This window comes from Chiloscyllium plagiosum, chromosome 2, assembly GCF_004010195.1.
Source record: "Chiloscyllium plagiosum isolate BGI_BamShark_2017 chromosome 2, ASM401019v2, whole genome shotgun sequence".
NCBI lineage: Eukaryota > Metazoa > Chordata > Chondrichthyes > Orectolobiformes > Hemiscylliidae > Chiloscyllium > Chiloscyllium plagiosum.
In genome coordinates this window covers 69339359-69357452 of record NC_057711.1, presented here as the reverse complement: position 1 = coordinate 69357452, position 18094 = coordinate 69339359, and the positions used below count along the sequence as shown (strand labels likewise).

The following is an 18094-nucleotide window of genomic DNA, read 5'->3' as shown; positions in this document are numbered from 1 at the left end:
TTTAGAGTGAGAGGGGCAAGATATAAAAGAGATCTAAGGGGCAACTTTTTCATTCAGAGGGTGTTATGTGTCTGGAATAAGCTGCCAGAGGATGTGGTGGAGGCTGGTACAATTGCAACATTTAAGAGGCATTTGGATGGGTATATGAATAGGAAGGGTTTGGAGGGATATGGGCCAGGTGCTGGCAGGTGGGACTAGATTGGGTTGGGATATCTGGTTGGCATGGACAGGTAGAACTGAAGGGCCTGATTCCATGCTGTACATCTCTATGACTCTAATAGCTGAATGTCCTCCCTACTTCTGTGGTATGACTGTATGATTCTAGATATTGAATCAACTCGCATGCAAATAGTGAGTATTTTGACAGCACAGTCCACACAGGTTAGCACTAAAACAAAAGCAAAACACTGCACAGGAAAGAGTTCTAAAATAAAAACAAATAATGGACAAACTCAATAGGTCTGGCAGCATCTGTGGAAAGAGAAACAGAGTTACATACACAGTCTAATCTTCCTTTCCTTTGCACACAGAAGAGAGGTGGGGAAGTGATGGTTCTTAGACAGATAGAAGAGATGGGAAGGAGCAAGTAGCATAGAATGTCAGATCCTATGGATAAATTTTTGACTGACAAGGAAGTCAAGGATAATGGAACAGGAAAGCTGAACTGAAATCACAATCAGATCAGCCATGTTTCACTGAATGACAGAGCAGGCTCAAAGGACCAAATGACCTACTCTTTTCTCATGTTCTGAGCTGCTGCTAGTCTGCATTTTCCCAGCAATGTTTTTATTCCACACATGCGTATTTGCTAACAAAGATCATTGTGGACTGGGCTCATCTCTCTCTATTTAACACTGCTAATGGATGCATTCCTAACCTCATAGTAAATTTAAATTTCAAGTGAAAGCAGAAACTCACAGTTTTAGCACTCAGGGGCCTGAATCACAAGTAATAGTAGCATTCAGATAAAAGCAACATTAAATCCAAGCAAATAAAAACCGAAAGAACTGCGGATGCTGTAAATCAAAGACAAAATAGAAATTACTGGAAAAGCACAGCAGGTTTGGCAGCATTATGGAGAGAAATCAGAGTTAATGTTTCAGGTCAGGTTCTGAGTAAAGGTCACTTGACTGAAACGCTAATTCTGATTTCTCTCCACAGATACTGCCAGACCTGCTGAGCTTTTGAAACCAAGCATTCAGGTTATTTAGAGGTTAGGGAATCATTAAAAATGGAATTCTGGTACCCAACCCCGAACCAAGGGAAGGTTATTGGGAGGATGGAGACTGTCTGCCTTAGCCTTCAGATTTCTTCTCTAAGATGAATCCTTCATTGTTGCATTACCTGATCAAAGGAAGGTTGGGAAAGATAATGTGGGGTCAGTTTCTCTTCACATCACTAGCATTGGAAGAAACTGCCTTTAAATTTGCAAGTTTCTCAGTTGGAGAAGGAGAAAGACTACTGTTAACAGTTCAGATTGTGAACTTCTGGTCTGCTGAGAGAAAGGCATGGTGAAGTCTGTTGGGAGCTACAAACACTAGAATCTGTTGTCAGAGATGTTGGTTCAATTATGTTTTAAATACTGAGGTCCACATCACAGAACACTGCCAGTGCTTGAACAGACACTGAAACATTGTTCATAATGCTTTTGTGACCACGGAAATCCAAAGAGAGTAAAAACTATCCATCAATAAATTACCTTTAGATAAGTGAATTTGGCAGGGTTACCCTGTCCTAAATATAAATAACTATCTACTGACATAGCATGATATTACCATTTTGCAGGCCTGGAGAGCTTCAAACCCAATTTCAAGTCGGTTTAAAGGTATCCAAGTATTGTGTCATGAAGTATTATACAGGTCAACAGAAGGTGGAAAAGTGACTCTTCTATAAGCTAGAGCTAGTGTTAAACATAAACAAAAACACAAATTGCTGACAAAGCTCAGGTCTGGCAGCATCTGTGGAGAGAAATCAGAGTTAATGTTTCAGGTCACTGAAACCAAAAAGTTAAGTCTGATTTCTCTGCACAGATGCTACCAGACCTGCTGAGCTTTTCCAGTAATTTCTGTGTTTGTTTCTGATTTCCAGCATCTGCATTCTTTCAATTTTAGAATTAAACATAGATCTTGAGCAGAAAGGATAGTAGTATCATCGAGATCCCCCCAAATTTGTTTATCCAGTTCACCTCTTACTTGTAATTTATATAAATTGGTAACTTGCATCACTAACTGGGAAAGGGGGAACGTGGTTTGCAGTGATGAAGAAAGAGCAAAATAAGATAAAGCGTGTCATTATGAAGTGACAGATTTGAAAGAAGAGTATGTACCTCAGTGATTAGAAGGATGGGAGCATTTTCTTTGGATTAGGTGCAAGGAAGTAGAGTGACTCTTTGCATTGAGTTAGTATAAGGAGGATCTACTGATCATGGCAAAATGATTTTTGAGTTAAATAGCAACTTATACACTTCCTGAAAATACAGGTATCCAACTTTCTTTCTTCCTTATCAATATATATTAAATTTTTATTGATCTGAGAAGTACCCTTAGTGCAAAAAAGGCATACAAATATCCAATAAGTAAAGCAGGCACACACAAGCACAGTCCCAGCCAAAATTATGCCCAACATATTGGGCATCAAGGCTAAAGGTCATGTCCAGAGCTCAGCACTGAAACAAGCAGTAGGCTCACAACCAACATTCAGGAACCCAAGCATATCCACAACCTTAAAGTAACTATGAGAGGCTGCCACAACAAAAAAAGAACTTTTAAAATCATATATAGTTACCTGAATGTGGAACCAAGACAAAGTGTTCTTTCATGCTCCACAACAGTCATAAAAGATCAGCCGATCCCACCTGATTAACCCGTCCCTTTCAGCGAACAGCAAAAAAGCAGCCCAAAATTTAAAACCCATTCACAAAAGACCACAAGATATAGGGGCAGAATTAGGCCATTTGGTTCATGGAGTTTGCTCTGTCAATCAATCATGACTGACTCCCTCGTCAGGTCCACACCCCCCACCAACCCAACCTTCACTCCCGGCACCTTCCTGTGCAACCGCAAGAAATGCAAAACTTGCGCCCACACCTCCCCCCTCACTTCCCTCCAAGGCCCCAAGGGATACTTCCATATCCGCCACAAATTCACCTGCACCTCCACACACATCATCTATTGCATCCGCTGCACCCGATGTGGCCTCCTCTATATTGAGGAGACAGGCCGCCTACTTGCGGAACATTTCAGAGAACACCTCCTTGTCTCAGTCAAATCCATCGAACTCAGCACCGCCTTCCTAACCTGCAATCTTCTTCCTGACCTCTCCGCCCCCCACCCCCACTCCAGCCTATCACCCTCACCTTGACCTCCTTCCACCTATCGGATTTCCAACGCCCCTCCCCCAAGTCCCTCCTCCCTACCTTTTATCTTAGCCTGCTGGACACACTTTCCTCATTCCTGAAGAAGGGCTTACGCCCGAAACGTCGATTCTCCTGTTCCTTGGATGCTGCTTGACCTGCTGTGCTTTTCCAGCAACACATTTTCAGCTCTGATATGTTGTCAACCCAATTCTCCTGATTTCTCCTCATAATCTTTGATCCCCTTACTATTGATCTGTCTTAAATATACTTAACGACTTAGCCTCCATCACCTACTGTGGCAATCCATTCCACAGATTCACCACCCTCTGACTGAAGACATTCCTCCTCATCTCATTTCTAAAGGGTCCACTCTGGCTGTGTGGGAGGGATTATAAATTCACCAGACTAATTTAAATTAGGCCCCAGATTATGTGTGCCTTGGGTCTAAACTGTCTCAAAGTAGGGATTGTTCCTTGTTCCAGGTTTGCATGTGCAAGCTAGCATGATTCTCAATCTCTTTGTCTCTTCACAATCATTCAGCAGAGTAGATAAACACCTTATCAGAATTGGGAGTACAACAATTTATTTTCTTTTGTAAAAATATATGGGATTACCAGATTTTAGCTAATAATACTTTAATTCTAATCGGTTATAAATGCACAATACAAACTAGCCAAAAATATATAAAACAAGCATATGAATTACCTATCCGGCTTTCATTTTGCATTTCACATCTCTTGTATAATTCAGGAACAGCTTTCGCTGAAGAGCTTCCAAACTAGAAAGAAACAAAATATGGAGAAAAATTATAGAGGAACACAAATTACACAAACCAACTTTCTTCACCATGCTGTAAGAATACATGAATGGTCTTGCACGTTAGAAATTAAATGCAATGGCAGATATCCAGAAATTTACTTTTTCAAGTTCCATTTCAAGATACAAAGATGTCAACCTTCTACAGTATGTCATATTTCAACATTATTGAAAATAAAAATAACAAAGAAAATCATTCAATTTTTTATATAATTTTAAAACAATACGGAACAGGAGTAGGCCATTCAACCCTTACAGTCTGCTCCACCATTCAAAATGACCATAGCTAATCACCAGTGTCCTGTATCCACTTTATCCCATGTCCTTTGGTTCCTTTAGTCCTAATAAATTTATCTATATCTTTCTTGGAAGTTTTCAACATTTTGGCTTTAACAGTTTCCAATGGCAGAGAATTCCACAGGCTTCCATCCTCATCTCTGATCTAAAAGACATACCCCCTATTTTTAGTCTGTTACCTCTGGTTCTGGACTCATCGGTCATGGAGAGAATCTTTCCTGTACCCATCCTGTTTAATCTCCCAAACTCCTTACAGATAACATAATCCTTACAGATCTAGTATTCCCCCCTCCTCCCCCCCCCCCACCGCCCCCAAAACCATCCCATGAATCAGCCTGGTAAGCCTTCTCTACATTCCCTGGATAGCCAGAACATCCTTCCTCAGATAGGAAACCAAAAATACAATACTCAAGAAGTAAAGGTTTCTCTCTCTACAGATGGTGACAGACCAGTTGAGTTTTTCCAGCATTCTGTGTTTGTTTCAAATCTCCAACATCCACAGTACTTTGCCATTATTCAAGTATACTCTACAAAGGTCAGGAAACAGCCATCTTGAGCTGAAAACGCACATGATAGTTGACATATACAGATGTGAAGCTTGATCATCTTCAGTTCGTAGGTAACCAGGTTGTAAGAGTTCACTGATTAAGCACTAATTAATATCAAGCATTGGTTAAGAGAAAGATGATGGCCTCCATGAATTACCAGAAGGTGGTAAGAGGATTAAATTATTCTGCACCGTAGTGTGGCTGTCTAACAGTTCCTCATGCTTAATCCCCAGATTTGGAACATCTTCCCCATTCCCTCACTGCAATTGTTTTCTGGAGTGTTTGTCTTTCCAAACACTTTCAGAGAAAACCCATAGTTTTCTATAACCTTAGTTTCCAGCAGTTTTCTGCTTCTGGATGCTTCTCTCAAGTCATTTGGATCTGACATTTTGAAGACTAATAAACTAACAGAACATTTTTGCTGATTGAACCTGCACACACTGCCTGACTTTCTGGATAGTTCAAAGTTTGGGAGAAGATTTGTAGCTTGGGTTCTCGTTGTTGTGGTTCTGTTCGCCGAACTGGGAATTTGTCTTGCAAACGTTTCATCCCCTATCTAGGTGACATCCTCAGTGCTTGGGAGCCTCGATGTTTCCTCCGGCATTTATAGTGGCCTGTCTCTGCCGCTTCCGGTTGTCAGTTCCAGCTGTCCGCTGTAGTGGCCGGTATATTGGGTCCAGGTCGATGTGTTTGTTGATAGAGTCTGTGGATGAGTGCCATGCCTCTAGGAATTCCCTGGCTGTTCTCTGTTTGGCTTGCCCTATAATGGTAGTGTTGTCCCAGTCGAATTCATGTTGCTTGTCATCTGCGTGTGTGGCTACTAAGGATAGCTGGTCGTGTCGTTTTGTGGCAAGTTGGTGTTCATGGATACGGATCGTTAGCTGTCTTCCTGTTTGTCCTGTTTGTCCTGTTTGTGCAGTCCTTGCATGGGATTTTGTACACTACATTGATTTTGCTCATGTTGGGTATCGGGTCCTTCGTTCTGGTGAGAGTTTCTGGATAGTTCTAACTTTCTCATAATACTGGATGCCTCATTGCTAGACAACATTTTTTTCCCCTATGCTTATTTCTAATGCATTGAAATATTTACCTCCAAACCTGTAAATGCTTGATAAAGATACATGCATCAAACTTCAGACACCCAGTATCAGTCACTAAGCAAATCTGAAATGAAACTAAAAATGTAACTCCCCTTCTTAATGCATGCAATATAGAAACTTAATTAAGTGACTAAATTGTAATAGCAAATTGTTTCCATTTACAGTCTTAATTTTTAAATTCCATGTATTTTCTTCTATTTCCATTTTTTTAACCAATTTACTTTATAACATCAGTATAACCTATACTGGTTCTTTAAAACACATGCCAAATATTCTTCTCACCCGATTTTTAAGACTTCTGGGTATAAAAGCTATTCTTAGATGCTAGGAAGAAGAAACTTTGAAGCACTGTTCATTAAGTGGCTAAAAAAAATCTAAAAGCCAATCAATTGTCTAAACACAAACATTGATCTGGATTTGTAATTTTCAAACTCTTTTAAGCATTAGAAAGCCTGAATCAGAAAGAGTTGGCACTTGATACCTATGGCATGATTGTGGCATATGAGACAATTCATCTGCAACCCAAGAAAGATAAATATAATGAACCATTTGATACAATTTATGTTATTGCACAGCACAAGCAAGTTTTATATAAATGTTACTTCTGCTACTTCTCTCAAAAGTTTGTGATTCACTCCCCACAGTGCATAAGGACACAGATTAAATTTGAGGAGACAGACAGATTTTTAATTAGTAATAGGTTGGAGGGTTATGGAGAACAGCAGGAAAGTGGAGTTGAGGCCAAGGTGAGATTAACGGCGATCGCATTCAACGGCACAGCATGTTCAAGGGGCAGTGTTGCCGACTCCTGCTTCTAGTTTAAATGTTCTTAAGTGAACCCCTGTTAGACCTATACATGAATTTTTACTGACTGCAAATTTTATTTGCTTCAACAATTAAAATCTAAATATAAAAATGCATGAGTTGAACTCATTTGCAGATCACAACTTCTATAAATTATTGACAAAAATAGTATATTTTAAGGCTTTGAATTGCAGTCCACATACAAAGTTAGTAAAATACATTGAATAAAAATCCATTTTACATTTTTTTTTCCAGATCTACTGTCATGTTTATTGTACTAATCTGGAGCTGAATGTTCTCAAAAGTTGGCTTCTGTTTCACACCATAAATACTGGAAGCATAAAAAGCTGAATTAAACAAACTTACGTTTTCAAAACATGGGAAGTAGCAAATTTGACCTTTTGATTAATTTTTCTGCTACCATAAAGCATTGTGACACTAAAGTAGAGATATTACAGAACCCTCTATATTCCTCACACACTAAACATCCAAATACATCTATCAGCTTGTGGTTGTAATTTTTAATTAAGCTTTTTATTTCTCTATGTTTAACCAGCTCAGTGTACTTGATGTTGTTTCAAGAAACAGCCTCGTAAGTTTCTGGATCTTTGTCGGTGAAAGAGTGGATTAATTTTAAGCGGGATTAAAAACTGAACAATTAAGTAATATTTAAATTTAGAGTACTTATCACCAGTTTTGTGCATAATATAACTAATTGCATTTGTTGGTTCAAGAAACACATACAATAGGAATCAATTTGACGAAAGTTTTAATTCTCTAGATAATCGCACATTTAATCCAAGCAAAACCAAGAAAGAATAGGCCTATTTAGGGGATTTACAGTGGAGGCCAAAATTCTCTCGTTAGAAAAATAACTCATAATAGCAAGAACATTAAACTACCCTCCATAGTTATAATAATAACAATTAGCAGTTCAGAATTAATGCCATATTTGACAGATGACTGCATTTTGAACAAGATGAAATATCAGACAGACAATAGAAGCGGTAGGTCCTGGGATGCTGAAATCTTACAAAAGTGTTCCTTTGGCATTGAGGAGTTGAGCTGTGGATCGAGATAAGTAATTTTGCACTAAGTTAAAAATCATCAGGTGATGAAGCGTCGCTCCGAAAGCTAGTGTGCTTCCAATTAAACCTGTTGGACTATAACCTGGTGTTGTGTGATTTTTAACTTTGTACACCCCAGTCCAACACCGGCATCTCCAAATCATAATTTTGCACTGGTAGAGATAAAAAAAATTAGAATGACAAGGCTCAGTGGATGGGCAAATTTATTGCCAAATTTATACAGATTTCAATGTAAAGCATGTAGTTAAAGATGGGAATAGCAAGAGTGTCAAGGAAGCAGATAAAAGACACTATGAACACAGATCACTCTCCAGGTCTGCAAGATCTGGAGAGGTTGGGAGGGTAGAATGTGGAACCTTCTTGAACCAACAAATGCAATTAGTTATATTATGCACAAAACTGGTGATAAGTACTCTAAATTTAAATATTACTTAATTGTTCAGTTTTTAATCCCACTTAAAATCAATCCACTCTTTCACCGACAAAGATCCAGAAATTTATATTGTTCATGCATAGTACGAGAGAGTGAACAGCAGTTTGGCAGGCAAAGGGATGAATAACGAAGAGCCAGGGAGAAAATAAAGCAGATAACAGGGACCATTAGTAAGAGAAAATGGGTTGGCTGAGGCGGAAGCAGCCATGTCATGACAGGGCCAGGCACATAGGGGTGGATAAAGGACAATGGAAGGTGTTCAGGTTCTAAAACTATTGAACTCGATATTGAGTCCTGAAGACTGCAGGATCACCAAGTGAGAAATGAAATACTGTTCTTCCAGCTTGCACTGAGCCTTGTTGAAATACTGTAGCAGATCCAAGCCAAAAACACTGGCCAGGGAAAACTTTAGTGTGTTGAAGTGGAAGGCAACCGAAAACTCAGGATCATTTTTGCGGATAGAATGTCGTTGTTCTGCAAAGCAGTCACCTAGTCAGTGTTTTATCTCCTCAATATAGTAGTGACCATATTGTAAGCAGTGAATATAGTAGGCTAGTTTTTTAAAATCTCTTTTAAAAGTTTGTCTGAGAACATGGAAAGGCTTCTGTGGTTGGGAGAAGTGGCAGGGATATAAAACTAGATGTCATCAGTTTTCAGATGTAACGTGGCCTAGTTTTCATGTTTACTGCTGCTAAGAAATATAATACAGGATCTGAAAAGTGGTCAAGGACATATGTTTGGAGACACAGATGATGATTGTGCTCTCCCCTCGGAGGACAGTCTAGGACCAGATGGCATAATCCCACAATAAGGGGTCACCCATTTAAGACAAAAATGAAAACGTTTTTCTTCTTTCAGAGTGTACTGAGTATGTACCATAGAGGACAACAAAGGTTGATTTGTTAAGCATATTCAAGGTTGAGATAGGCAGATTTTAGTTAATAAGAGAATTACGGGCTATGGGAAAAAGACACGAAAGTAAAGTGAGGATTATCAGATCAGCCATCTTCTTCAATCTAAAATTCCACATCCTTGGAACTACTCTGGTAAAGCTCCTCTGCATCTCTGAAGGACCCTTGAATCCTTTCTGAAGTATGGCGATCAGAAGCAGACACAATGCTTCAGTTGTGGCTTAACCAAAACTTAATAAGGGATCAGCCTAACTTCCTCTACTTATTCTCTTTCTGAACTCAAGGTCCCACATACTCTCTAAATATACCCTGTCACCCTCAGCAGAGTCAAGCAAAGCAGGAATTCATGTCAGTAACTACACAGTCATGTGCAATGTCACTTGGAGACATAGAGTCATTGAGATGTACAGTATGGAAACAGACCCTTTGGTCAAACTTGTTCAGGCTGACCAGATAGCCCAATCTAATCTAAACCCATTTATAGCACTGGGCCCATACCCCTCTAAACTACTCCTATTCATATACCCATTCAGATGTCATTTAAATGTTATAATTGTACTAGCCTCCACTGTTTCCTCTGGCGATGTCATGATTTTAGAAACCTCTTTAAGGTCACCCCTCAGCCTCCGACACTCCATGGAAAACAGCCCCAGCCTATACAGCCTCTCCTTATAGCTCAAATCTTCCAACCCTGGCAACATCCTTGTAAATCTTTTCAGAACCCTTTCAAGTTTCACAACATCCTTCTGATGGGAGACCAAAATTGCACACAATATTCCAAAAGTGACATAACCAAAGTCCTGTCTAGGCGCAACATGACCTCCCAATGCTGATACTCAATGCTATGACCAATAAAGGAAAACATACCAAACGCCTTCTTCACTATCCTATCTACCTGCGACTCCACTTTCAAGGAACTATGAACATGCATTCCAAGATCTCTTTGTGCATCAACACTTCGCAGGACCTTACCATTAAGTAAACAAATCCAGTCCTGATTTGCCTTTCCAAAATGCAGTACCTCACATTTATCCAAATTAAACTCCATCTGCCACTTCTCAGCCTAATGGCCCATCTGATTCCGTTGTACTCTGAGGTAACCTTCTTCGCTGTCCATTACACCTCCAATTTTGGTGTAATCTACAAACTTACTAACTATACCTCCTATGTTCACATCCAAATAATTATATTAATAACGAAGAGCAGTGGACCCAGCACCAATCCTTGTGGCACACCACTGGTCACCGGCCTCTTGTCTGAAAGGCAACCCTCCATCACCACCCTCTGTCTTCTACCTTTAGCCAGTTCTACATCCAAATGGCTGGTTCTCCTTTTATTCCATGAGATCCAACCTTGCTAACCAGTCTACCATGATGAACTTTGTTGAATGCCTTACTGAAATCTACATAGATCACGTCCACCACTCACCAATCCTCTTCGTTACTTCTTGTGATGGCAATGTGCTGACTAATTCCCTGTAAAATATTCTCATTCAGAATCCCAACGCAGGAATAATAATCTACTTATCTGGGCCCTTCCTATTATTAAATTTCAATTGCATCTAACTACTAAAATACAAAAGTTTTAGCAAGTGCACATCTCTTTATTGTACAAATGATTAGTAACCAAAGTGTACAGCTGTAAAGTAACATTATCTTTAACCAGTCTGATCATCCCAGTTAGCTGCAGAGTATAATTGGTAAAATGTTTGATACAGCATTTTGAAGTTGGAATGTTGCTCTTTAAGAAAATTAAATTCTCAATCCTTGTCAATTTTCGCAATATGAAGCTGTAGTGATTGGAACAAGGGCTAGGTGGAGCTCATTGACTATGAGATCCTTGATTGGGGTTGTTAACCTGTGCTAATCAGGGAGCCCTGGCTGACAGATATAAATAGAAGATTCAGATAATCTCTTCATTCTAGGGACCGGCTCTGAGTTGGCTTGTCAGAACCCGTGTACGCTGCACATGTAAATAAAGTTAAAAAAAACACATGGCACCAGGTTATAGTCTAACAGGTTTATTTGAAATTGTAAGCTTTTGGAGCCCCTGCTCCTTCCTTAGGCAGCTAGTGAGAAAGAATACATCGGACACAGAATTTATAGCAAAAGATCACAGACACTCCTTCTTCAGCACACACACTTTCTCCCTTTCTCACGAGCACGTGCGTACACATATATCCACATTCTCTCCCTCTCTCTCCCACACACACAGACCCTCTCATACACATGTACTCTCTCCCCCTCTTCTCTCTGACACACACATTATATATCTATGGGGTCAAATTGCAGGTTTGAACTTGCAGATACATTCTATTTTGTTCAAAAACACACAATCTGTAGACAGGCAGTCAGTGTGGCATTTTATAAATTCCTACTTTGGAAATAAAACCAGCCTGGCTCCAGGATGAGATACATAACAGCCTTGAAACATGGCCTCACACCTAAAATTACATTGTCTGACCTGGGGTGTCACCTTTATGCTGATAAAACCTGAAGTTAACTTGGGGAAGGGATTTACATATTAATCAATCGAAACCTGCATTGCGATTCTAATTGATTAAAAACGTAATAGTCCTTTAGGTTTTTACAATACATTTGCATAAGTTGTATGACTCTTTGATCCTTTATTACAACTTTTGTGTCCGATGTATTCTCTCTCACTAGCTGCCTAAGGAAGGTTTGGGAGGCTTCAAAAGCTTGCGGTTTCAAATAAACCTGTTGGATTATAACCGGTGTCATGTGATTTTTGACTTTGTCCACCCCAGTCCAACACCGGCTCCTCTACATCACGTAAATAAAGGATGACCTGGTGCCAGGATACCAACCTCTGTGCAGTTATTTTAGAAGCAATAATGGAAGGAATGGGATTTGCAAAGTCCATGTAAAAAATAAAAAGTATTAAATTGGTAGTTTACAAAAAAAATGGAGCAGCTGAACATTCAAAGATTGAATATGTTAGAGAATACTGATTTAATTAGGGTAAACATTTTGTTCAAGGCTCATGCAACTCTTTTAAAAACTAGGATAGTGGAATTCAGAAGTTCGCTACCATTTAATTTTTTTAAAAAAAGTAGTTCAGAGCCAAACGATGGGACATTAAGCTCAACAGCCACGAGAGATAAGTATCAAATGTTGGTGTGAAGGAAGCCCTTTGAGCACATTTTAGACAAGTAAAGATAATAAATTAAAGTCAAGATTGATGTATAGAAAGCAAGTAATTCTGCATTATAAAATAAAGGATAAAATTTAAAGGGAATATAAAAACAAAGGAACTGGAGGTATACATGCATAAATCATTGAAAGGTGATATGACAGTTTGAGAAAGCAGTTAATGAAGTATGCAGCATTTTGGGCTTTATAATTAAAGTAAAGCTCAAGCCTCGTGATAAACTCGAAACACTGTTTTGACCTCAATTTGAGTTTCCCTGGGGCATCACATTTTAGAAAGGATGTAAATGTCTTAGAGAGATTGCAGAAAAGGTTCTTGAGAATGATTGAATCGCTACATGAATAGATTGGAGAAGCTGAGGTTGTTCTCCTTACAGAATAGGAAATTAAGAGGAAATATTGTTACACATGTTCAAAGTCATGATGGATCTGGGAAGGAGCAGATAGGGTGAAACTATTGCCATTGGTAGACAAGTTGAAAGCCACAGACTTGGTGGTTAGCAAAACAAGCAATGGCAAGAGGAGGAAAATCATTTTCTGCAGTGAGTGGACATGATCCAGAATTAACAACCAGGGAAGGTGAAGGAGGCAGATTCAAACAAGACAAGACCAGCAGCAAAAGGATGGCTACATTTTTGAAAAAGCTTGAAGTAGCTATTAACATAATAGTCCGATTCCATGTAACGGTCAGAGCAAATCAGTGACCACTTCCACTCTAAGGGTAAGTGTCATACTCTTCTCTCTCTGCTACCTCACATTCTCTCTCTGCTACTGGACACACCTCCCACCAAAGCTCATGCTCTACCACTCCCACTATTTCATGCAGCATTGTCACTTGCATCAACCTTCACATACCAATAACCCTGAGGGCCTCTGCACTTCCTATTCACTTGCTCAGGACATATGTTCACCTTTCGACCACGTAGCCAACATCAATAGACATGCTACCAACTTTCAACTCCCCATTACAGGAAAAAAATGCTGATAACAGGGTAGAAAGAGCCAGAATAGATGCAGGGGTGCTCAATATCAGGTCCCTCACCCACTATAAGGAGACAGCCCTGCCCTGCAAAGGAGGGGACTGGGACCATAGCTGACACTCCTTGGTGGGAATACCTAGTTTAAATGTTTGGGAGCATAAGTCATTGTGACAGCTCTACAACTGGATGAGAAAGAAACGGCCCAGGCAACAGGCAATCGGACGCCTGACAGAGATCAGGTACCTACTCAGACCCAGGCAGGACAGAAACCTGTAGTGTCAGCAATCAGAAACTTTATCCACATGAACAGGTAGGTACAGGAACAATGTGAGAGGCAATGGGCCTCCTAGCCCAGAGACTGCAGCATGTAGCTACAATTATATGGACCTGACTGCTTCTATGATAGCAGGGAGACAGGGAATCTGGCATTCACTCCCATGTACCACTTTTTCACAAGGAAATGTCAGGAGGTTGCCAGCCAGAGGAAGAGCCACACAAAAACCCCTCCGATGTCTCCTCTTAGACTGTCTAGAAATGGCCAGACCCTACATCTCCATCTTGATGGTCCCCTCCATCCACTGGGAGTTCAAGCCGATCATTGTGCCTGAGCAGTCCAAAGAAAAACATCCTAAGAACCAGACCAAACCTTCCAGGCTAAAAGCCTCCACTGTTAAGCACCCAGCTATGGAACCTGGGACAACAATGAGACACAGTAGGGAAAAAAAAATCCTTTTGAAGACACTTGGGTGGCTTTGCATTGTATGTAAAGTCTCATGTTTGCATAAATGTTCATGGTTTTACAATGTATCTGTTTGTCTGAATGTCTGTGTAACTCCAAATGCAAACCATCCCACCTTGATACCTAACTTCATGCCCATACTGAATGTACCACGGATCCATGCCTACACTGACAGCCTCCTGCAGTATATGGAAGCAAGGTGAACAAGGCATGTCCCCGGGCATGAATTTTTCTGGTTGTGTTGCTCTTTATGGGCAAACATCTCTATTATTTCCCTGACCTCTCCGAACAAATGTGATGTGAATGAGCAGCCAGCAATATCTTTGAGGCAGGGAATTGTAGAGCCTATAGGGAGCCAGTGGATTAAGGTTACCAGAGATTGGGGTCCCTGTTGGTCTATGTCCTTCCTTGCCTCGAAAGGGCCACACTGATCCTGTGGCCCTCACTCTCATAGTTTGAGACACTTAACCTGCTCCAGTTGTATTCTTCTTTCATGTAACATTGTTTCAATTTCCACCACCATAGCAGGTGACAGTGAATGTACTTGGGCAGTAATTTCCAGTCTCTGCCTCCATGTGTTGTTCTGTCTGGTAGAATATCCTTGACTTTCCTGTTGCTTGCCATTCCAATTATTGCTCCCTTGCTAATTTTTTCATTGTGGGCTGGCTTGTATTTCAATAAGTTCAACACAAAATATCCCTCATGTCTGACAATGCTTTATTTTATTGAAATTACGTAAACAGTACAAAGAATACTAATAAAATTACTTACAGGAACATCATCACTAAAATCTATTGCATCCAAATCCAAATACTCAGGAGTATCCATTGTTCATCCAAGCACATTTTGGGCAATTGCTTGCCAAGTACAATATTCCTAGAAATACAAAAAATACATCATGAAATATAATTACAGATACACGAGTAATCTTTTCACTTTCAAAGATTTCATGCCACGTAAAAATATAATTATACTTGAACAAACTTACAAGCAAGAAATAGGAGATAATCCAAAAGCTTCTTCTACAAAGAAGAATTTCAAAATAATTTAAGAGATAATGATCAAGGTTTGTGAAGGTTTGTAGCTCAGGTTGAGCTTCGCTTCACTTGGAGGTCGCCACTGATGATGTTACCTAGCCAGGTAATGAAACGTCTGGATATCAAACCTACAGCTCAGCGAGCAAACCTACAAGCGAGCAAACCTACACCCGAGATAATGATCAGCCAAGGCACAAACAACTTTCCTGTTCTCCAAAACAGTGCAACTGGATCCTTCATGGACGAGAAGATAGGGTTTCACATCCCTTCTAATGACATAGCTCTTATACACAACAGATGTGCAATGTTCATTTTTTAAAATATCGCTATAAAACTAACTGAAGAAGGCAAACCCAACTTATACTTAGAAACAATGTTTCTCCTTTAGAAAACAAACTCTTACTTAAAATCTTATAATCATAAACTCACCTCCTGACTCCCCAAAGCCTGTCCATCATCTGCAAGGCAAAAACAGGAATGTGATGGAATACACCCCATTCTTGCCTGGATGAAGCGCCACCAACATTCAAAAACTTTGACACTATCCAGACCAAAACAATAAATGTGGTTGGGACCACACTCACAAACATCCAGTCCCTCCAGCAGTGACACTCAGTAGCAGCAGTATGTACCAATTGCAAGATGCACAGCAAAAATTCCACCAAATATCTTGAACCATCCCTTACCAAACCCATGATCACTTCAATCTAGGACAAGGGCAGTAGATACAGGTACATGGAGATGCCAACACCTCCAAGTCCCGCTCCAACCTACTCACTATCCTTCAATGTTTTTGATTCAAAATCTGTGTTTCAATACGTTATCCTGATCCTGAAGCTATGGTCTCTAGATTGCTCCGCAAGAGGAAATATCCTCGCTACATCTACTTTGTCAATCCCCTTTAGCATCTCAATTAGATCTCCTCACATTCGTCTATGGTACGAGTATCGAATGAGCTGCCAATAGCAACATTTAAAAGGCATCTGGATGGGTATATGAATAGGAAGAGTTTGGAGAGACGTGGGCCGGGTGCTGGCAGGTGGGACTAGATTGGGTTGGGATATCTGGTCGGCATAGACGAGTTAGACCGAAGGGTCTGTTTCCGTGCTGTACATCGCTATGACTCTATGACTCTACCTCCAGAGAGTGGGAGTCCTAAATAAACTGATCAAGTTCTGTTCATAAGACAAATCCCTCATTTCTGGAATCAACCTAGTATAATATCCTTTCTGAATTGCCTCCGATAAATGACATCCCTCCTGACACAAAACTATACACAATACTCTAGATATAGTCTCACTAATGCCTTATGCAATTGCCCCAAAATTTTCCTACTTTTATATTCCATACCTTTGGCATGTAATGCCAAAATTCCATTTGCCTTCCTTATCACCTGCTTACCTGCATAGGAGTTTCCTGCACATCATGCATGAGGGCACCCGGATCCTTCTGCCCTGAAGCAAAGTTTCTCTCTGTTTAGATAATTTGCTGCCTTTCTATTCTTCCAACCAAAATAGAAAACTTCACACTCATTTACATTAAATCCAATTGGCCAAAATTTGGCTCATTCACCTAACCTATCCATATCCATTTCTAAATTTTTTACTACTTTTCTGCAACTTACTCTTCCAACTCGTTTGGTGCAATCTGAAAATTGAGCTATAGTACTTCCTATCCCTACATCCAATTCATTACATTAATATAGATTATAAATAGTTGGAGCCTGAGGACTGAACCATGTGGCACCCCGCCAGTTACACCTTGCCGTCCAGAAAAAGACCCATTTATCGCAACTTGCTGTGTTGTTGGCTCCCCAATCCTCTATCCAAGCAAATAAGTTACTCCCAAACCCTCGTGTACAACTTCTTGTGTAGCACCTGCCTCAACCTTACTTCCATGTAGAGAATTCAATACCCTAACTACTCACTGATCAAGAAGTTTCTTTCACTCATCACCATTGCTTCTTTTTCATATCACTTTTAAGTTATACCCTCTCATCATTCTTGTTCCTTTTATGAACAGGAATAGCTCCTCCCTAACTCCTCTATCTAGGCCGCACATGATTTTAATAACCTCTATCAAACCTCCTATCAGCCTTCTTCACCCTAAGGAGAACAGTCCCAACTTCTTCAAACTATCCTCATAACTGAAGTGATCAATAGATTTGAACAGTACTTTTGGAAGATGGCAGCAATTGGTTGCCATACAATTGATATTAATATACATATTAATGGCTAATTTCATGCTATATTGAATAAAGCTGAATTTAAAAGAAGCCCAGTAATTTATTTTCAAGTATTTAATATTCTGCTTGAAATGTATGCGACTGATTAATTTGGAGAGACCAGTGTTTAACATTTCACTGTTTCACTAATGTTTTTTAAACTTGCTGCTGTCTTAATTGTAGTCAAACATTTCCACTGAATTTCCTCCAGCTGGGATCATTTTGTGCTTACCAAAACACCGACCGCAAATATGGCAGTGTGCAGGCAGAAAGACAGCAAAATATTGCAGCCCATGAAATTAAAACATAAATGTTCTTGGACTAATGCTAATTTTATTTTCAACAAACTAAATATGAACTTGAGATTTTTTTAGCAATCATTTTAGAAATAATCAATTATCTACAAAAGGAGCTGCACTCAAACACAGAACAAGTCATTCGTCAAATGCTTTTTCACGTACGTATTCTTCAAAATAACCTTCACAAAATTTCAAACTTTCCAAGATTGGAAGTTCTCTCTTTTTTCCTTATTCGTAAGATATCTTCTCATTATATATCTAAGAAAGAGGCTTGGTAATTTGAAATTAAATTG

At 39.7% G+C, this 18094-nt stretch overlaps 1 protein-coding gene across 1 annotated transcript in view; it reads right to left on the bottom strand.

The window, feature by feature from the left end:
- The window catches only part of LOC122557327 (synuclein, alpha interacting protein), a 156977-nt gene that overhangs the window by 94159 nt on the left and 44724 nt on the right, over positions 1 to 18094 (bottom strand). Inside the window, exons 2-3 of the mRNA XM_043704919.1 lie at positions 15013 to 15117; positions 4061 to 4133 (exon numbers count right to left, since the gene is read on the bottom strand). Of these exons, the coding sequence (XP_043560854.1) occupies positions 4061 to 4133; positions 15013 to 15069 (130 nt within the window). The 5' untranslated portion in view covers positions 15070 to 15117. The remainder of the gene's footprint in view (positions 1 to 4060; positions 4134 to 15012; positions 15118 to 18094) is intronic.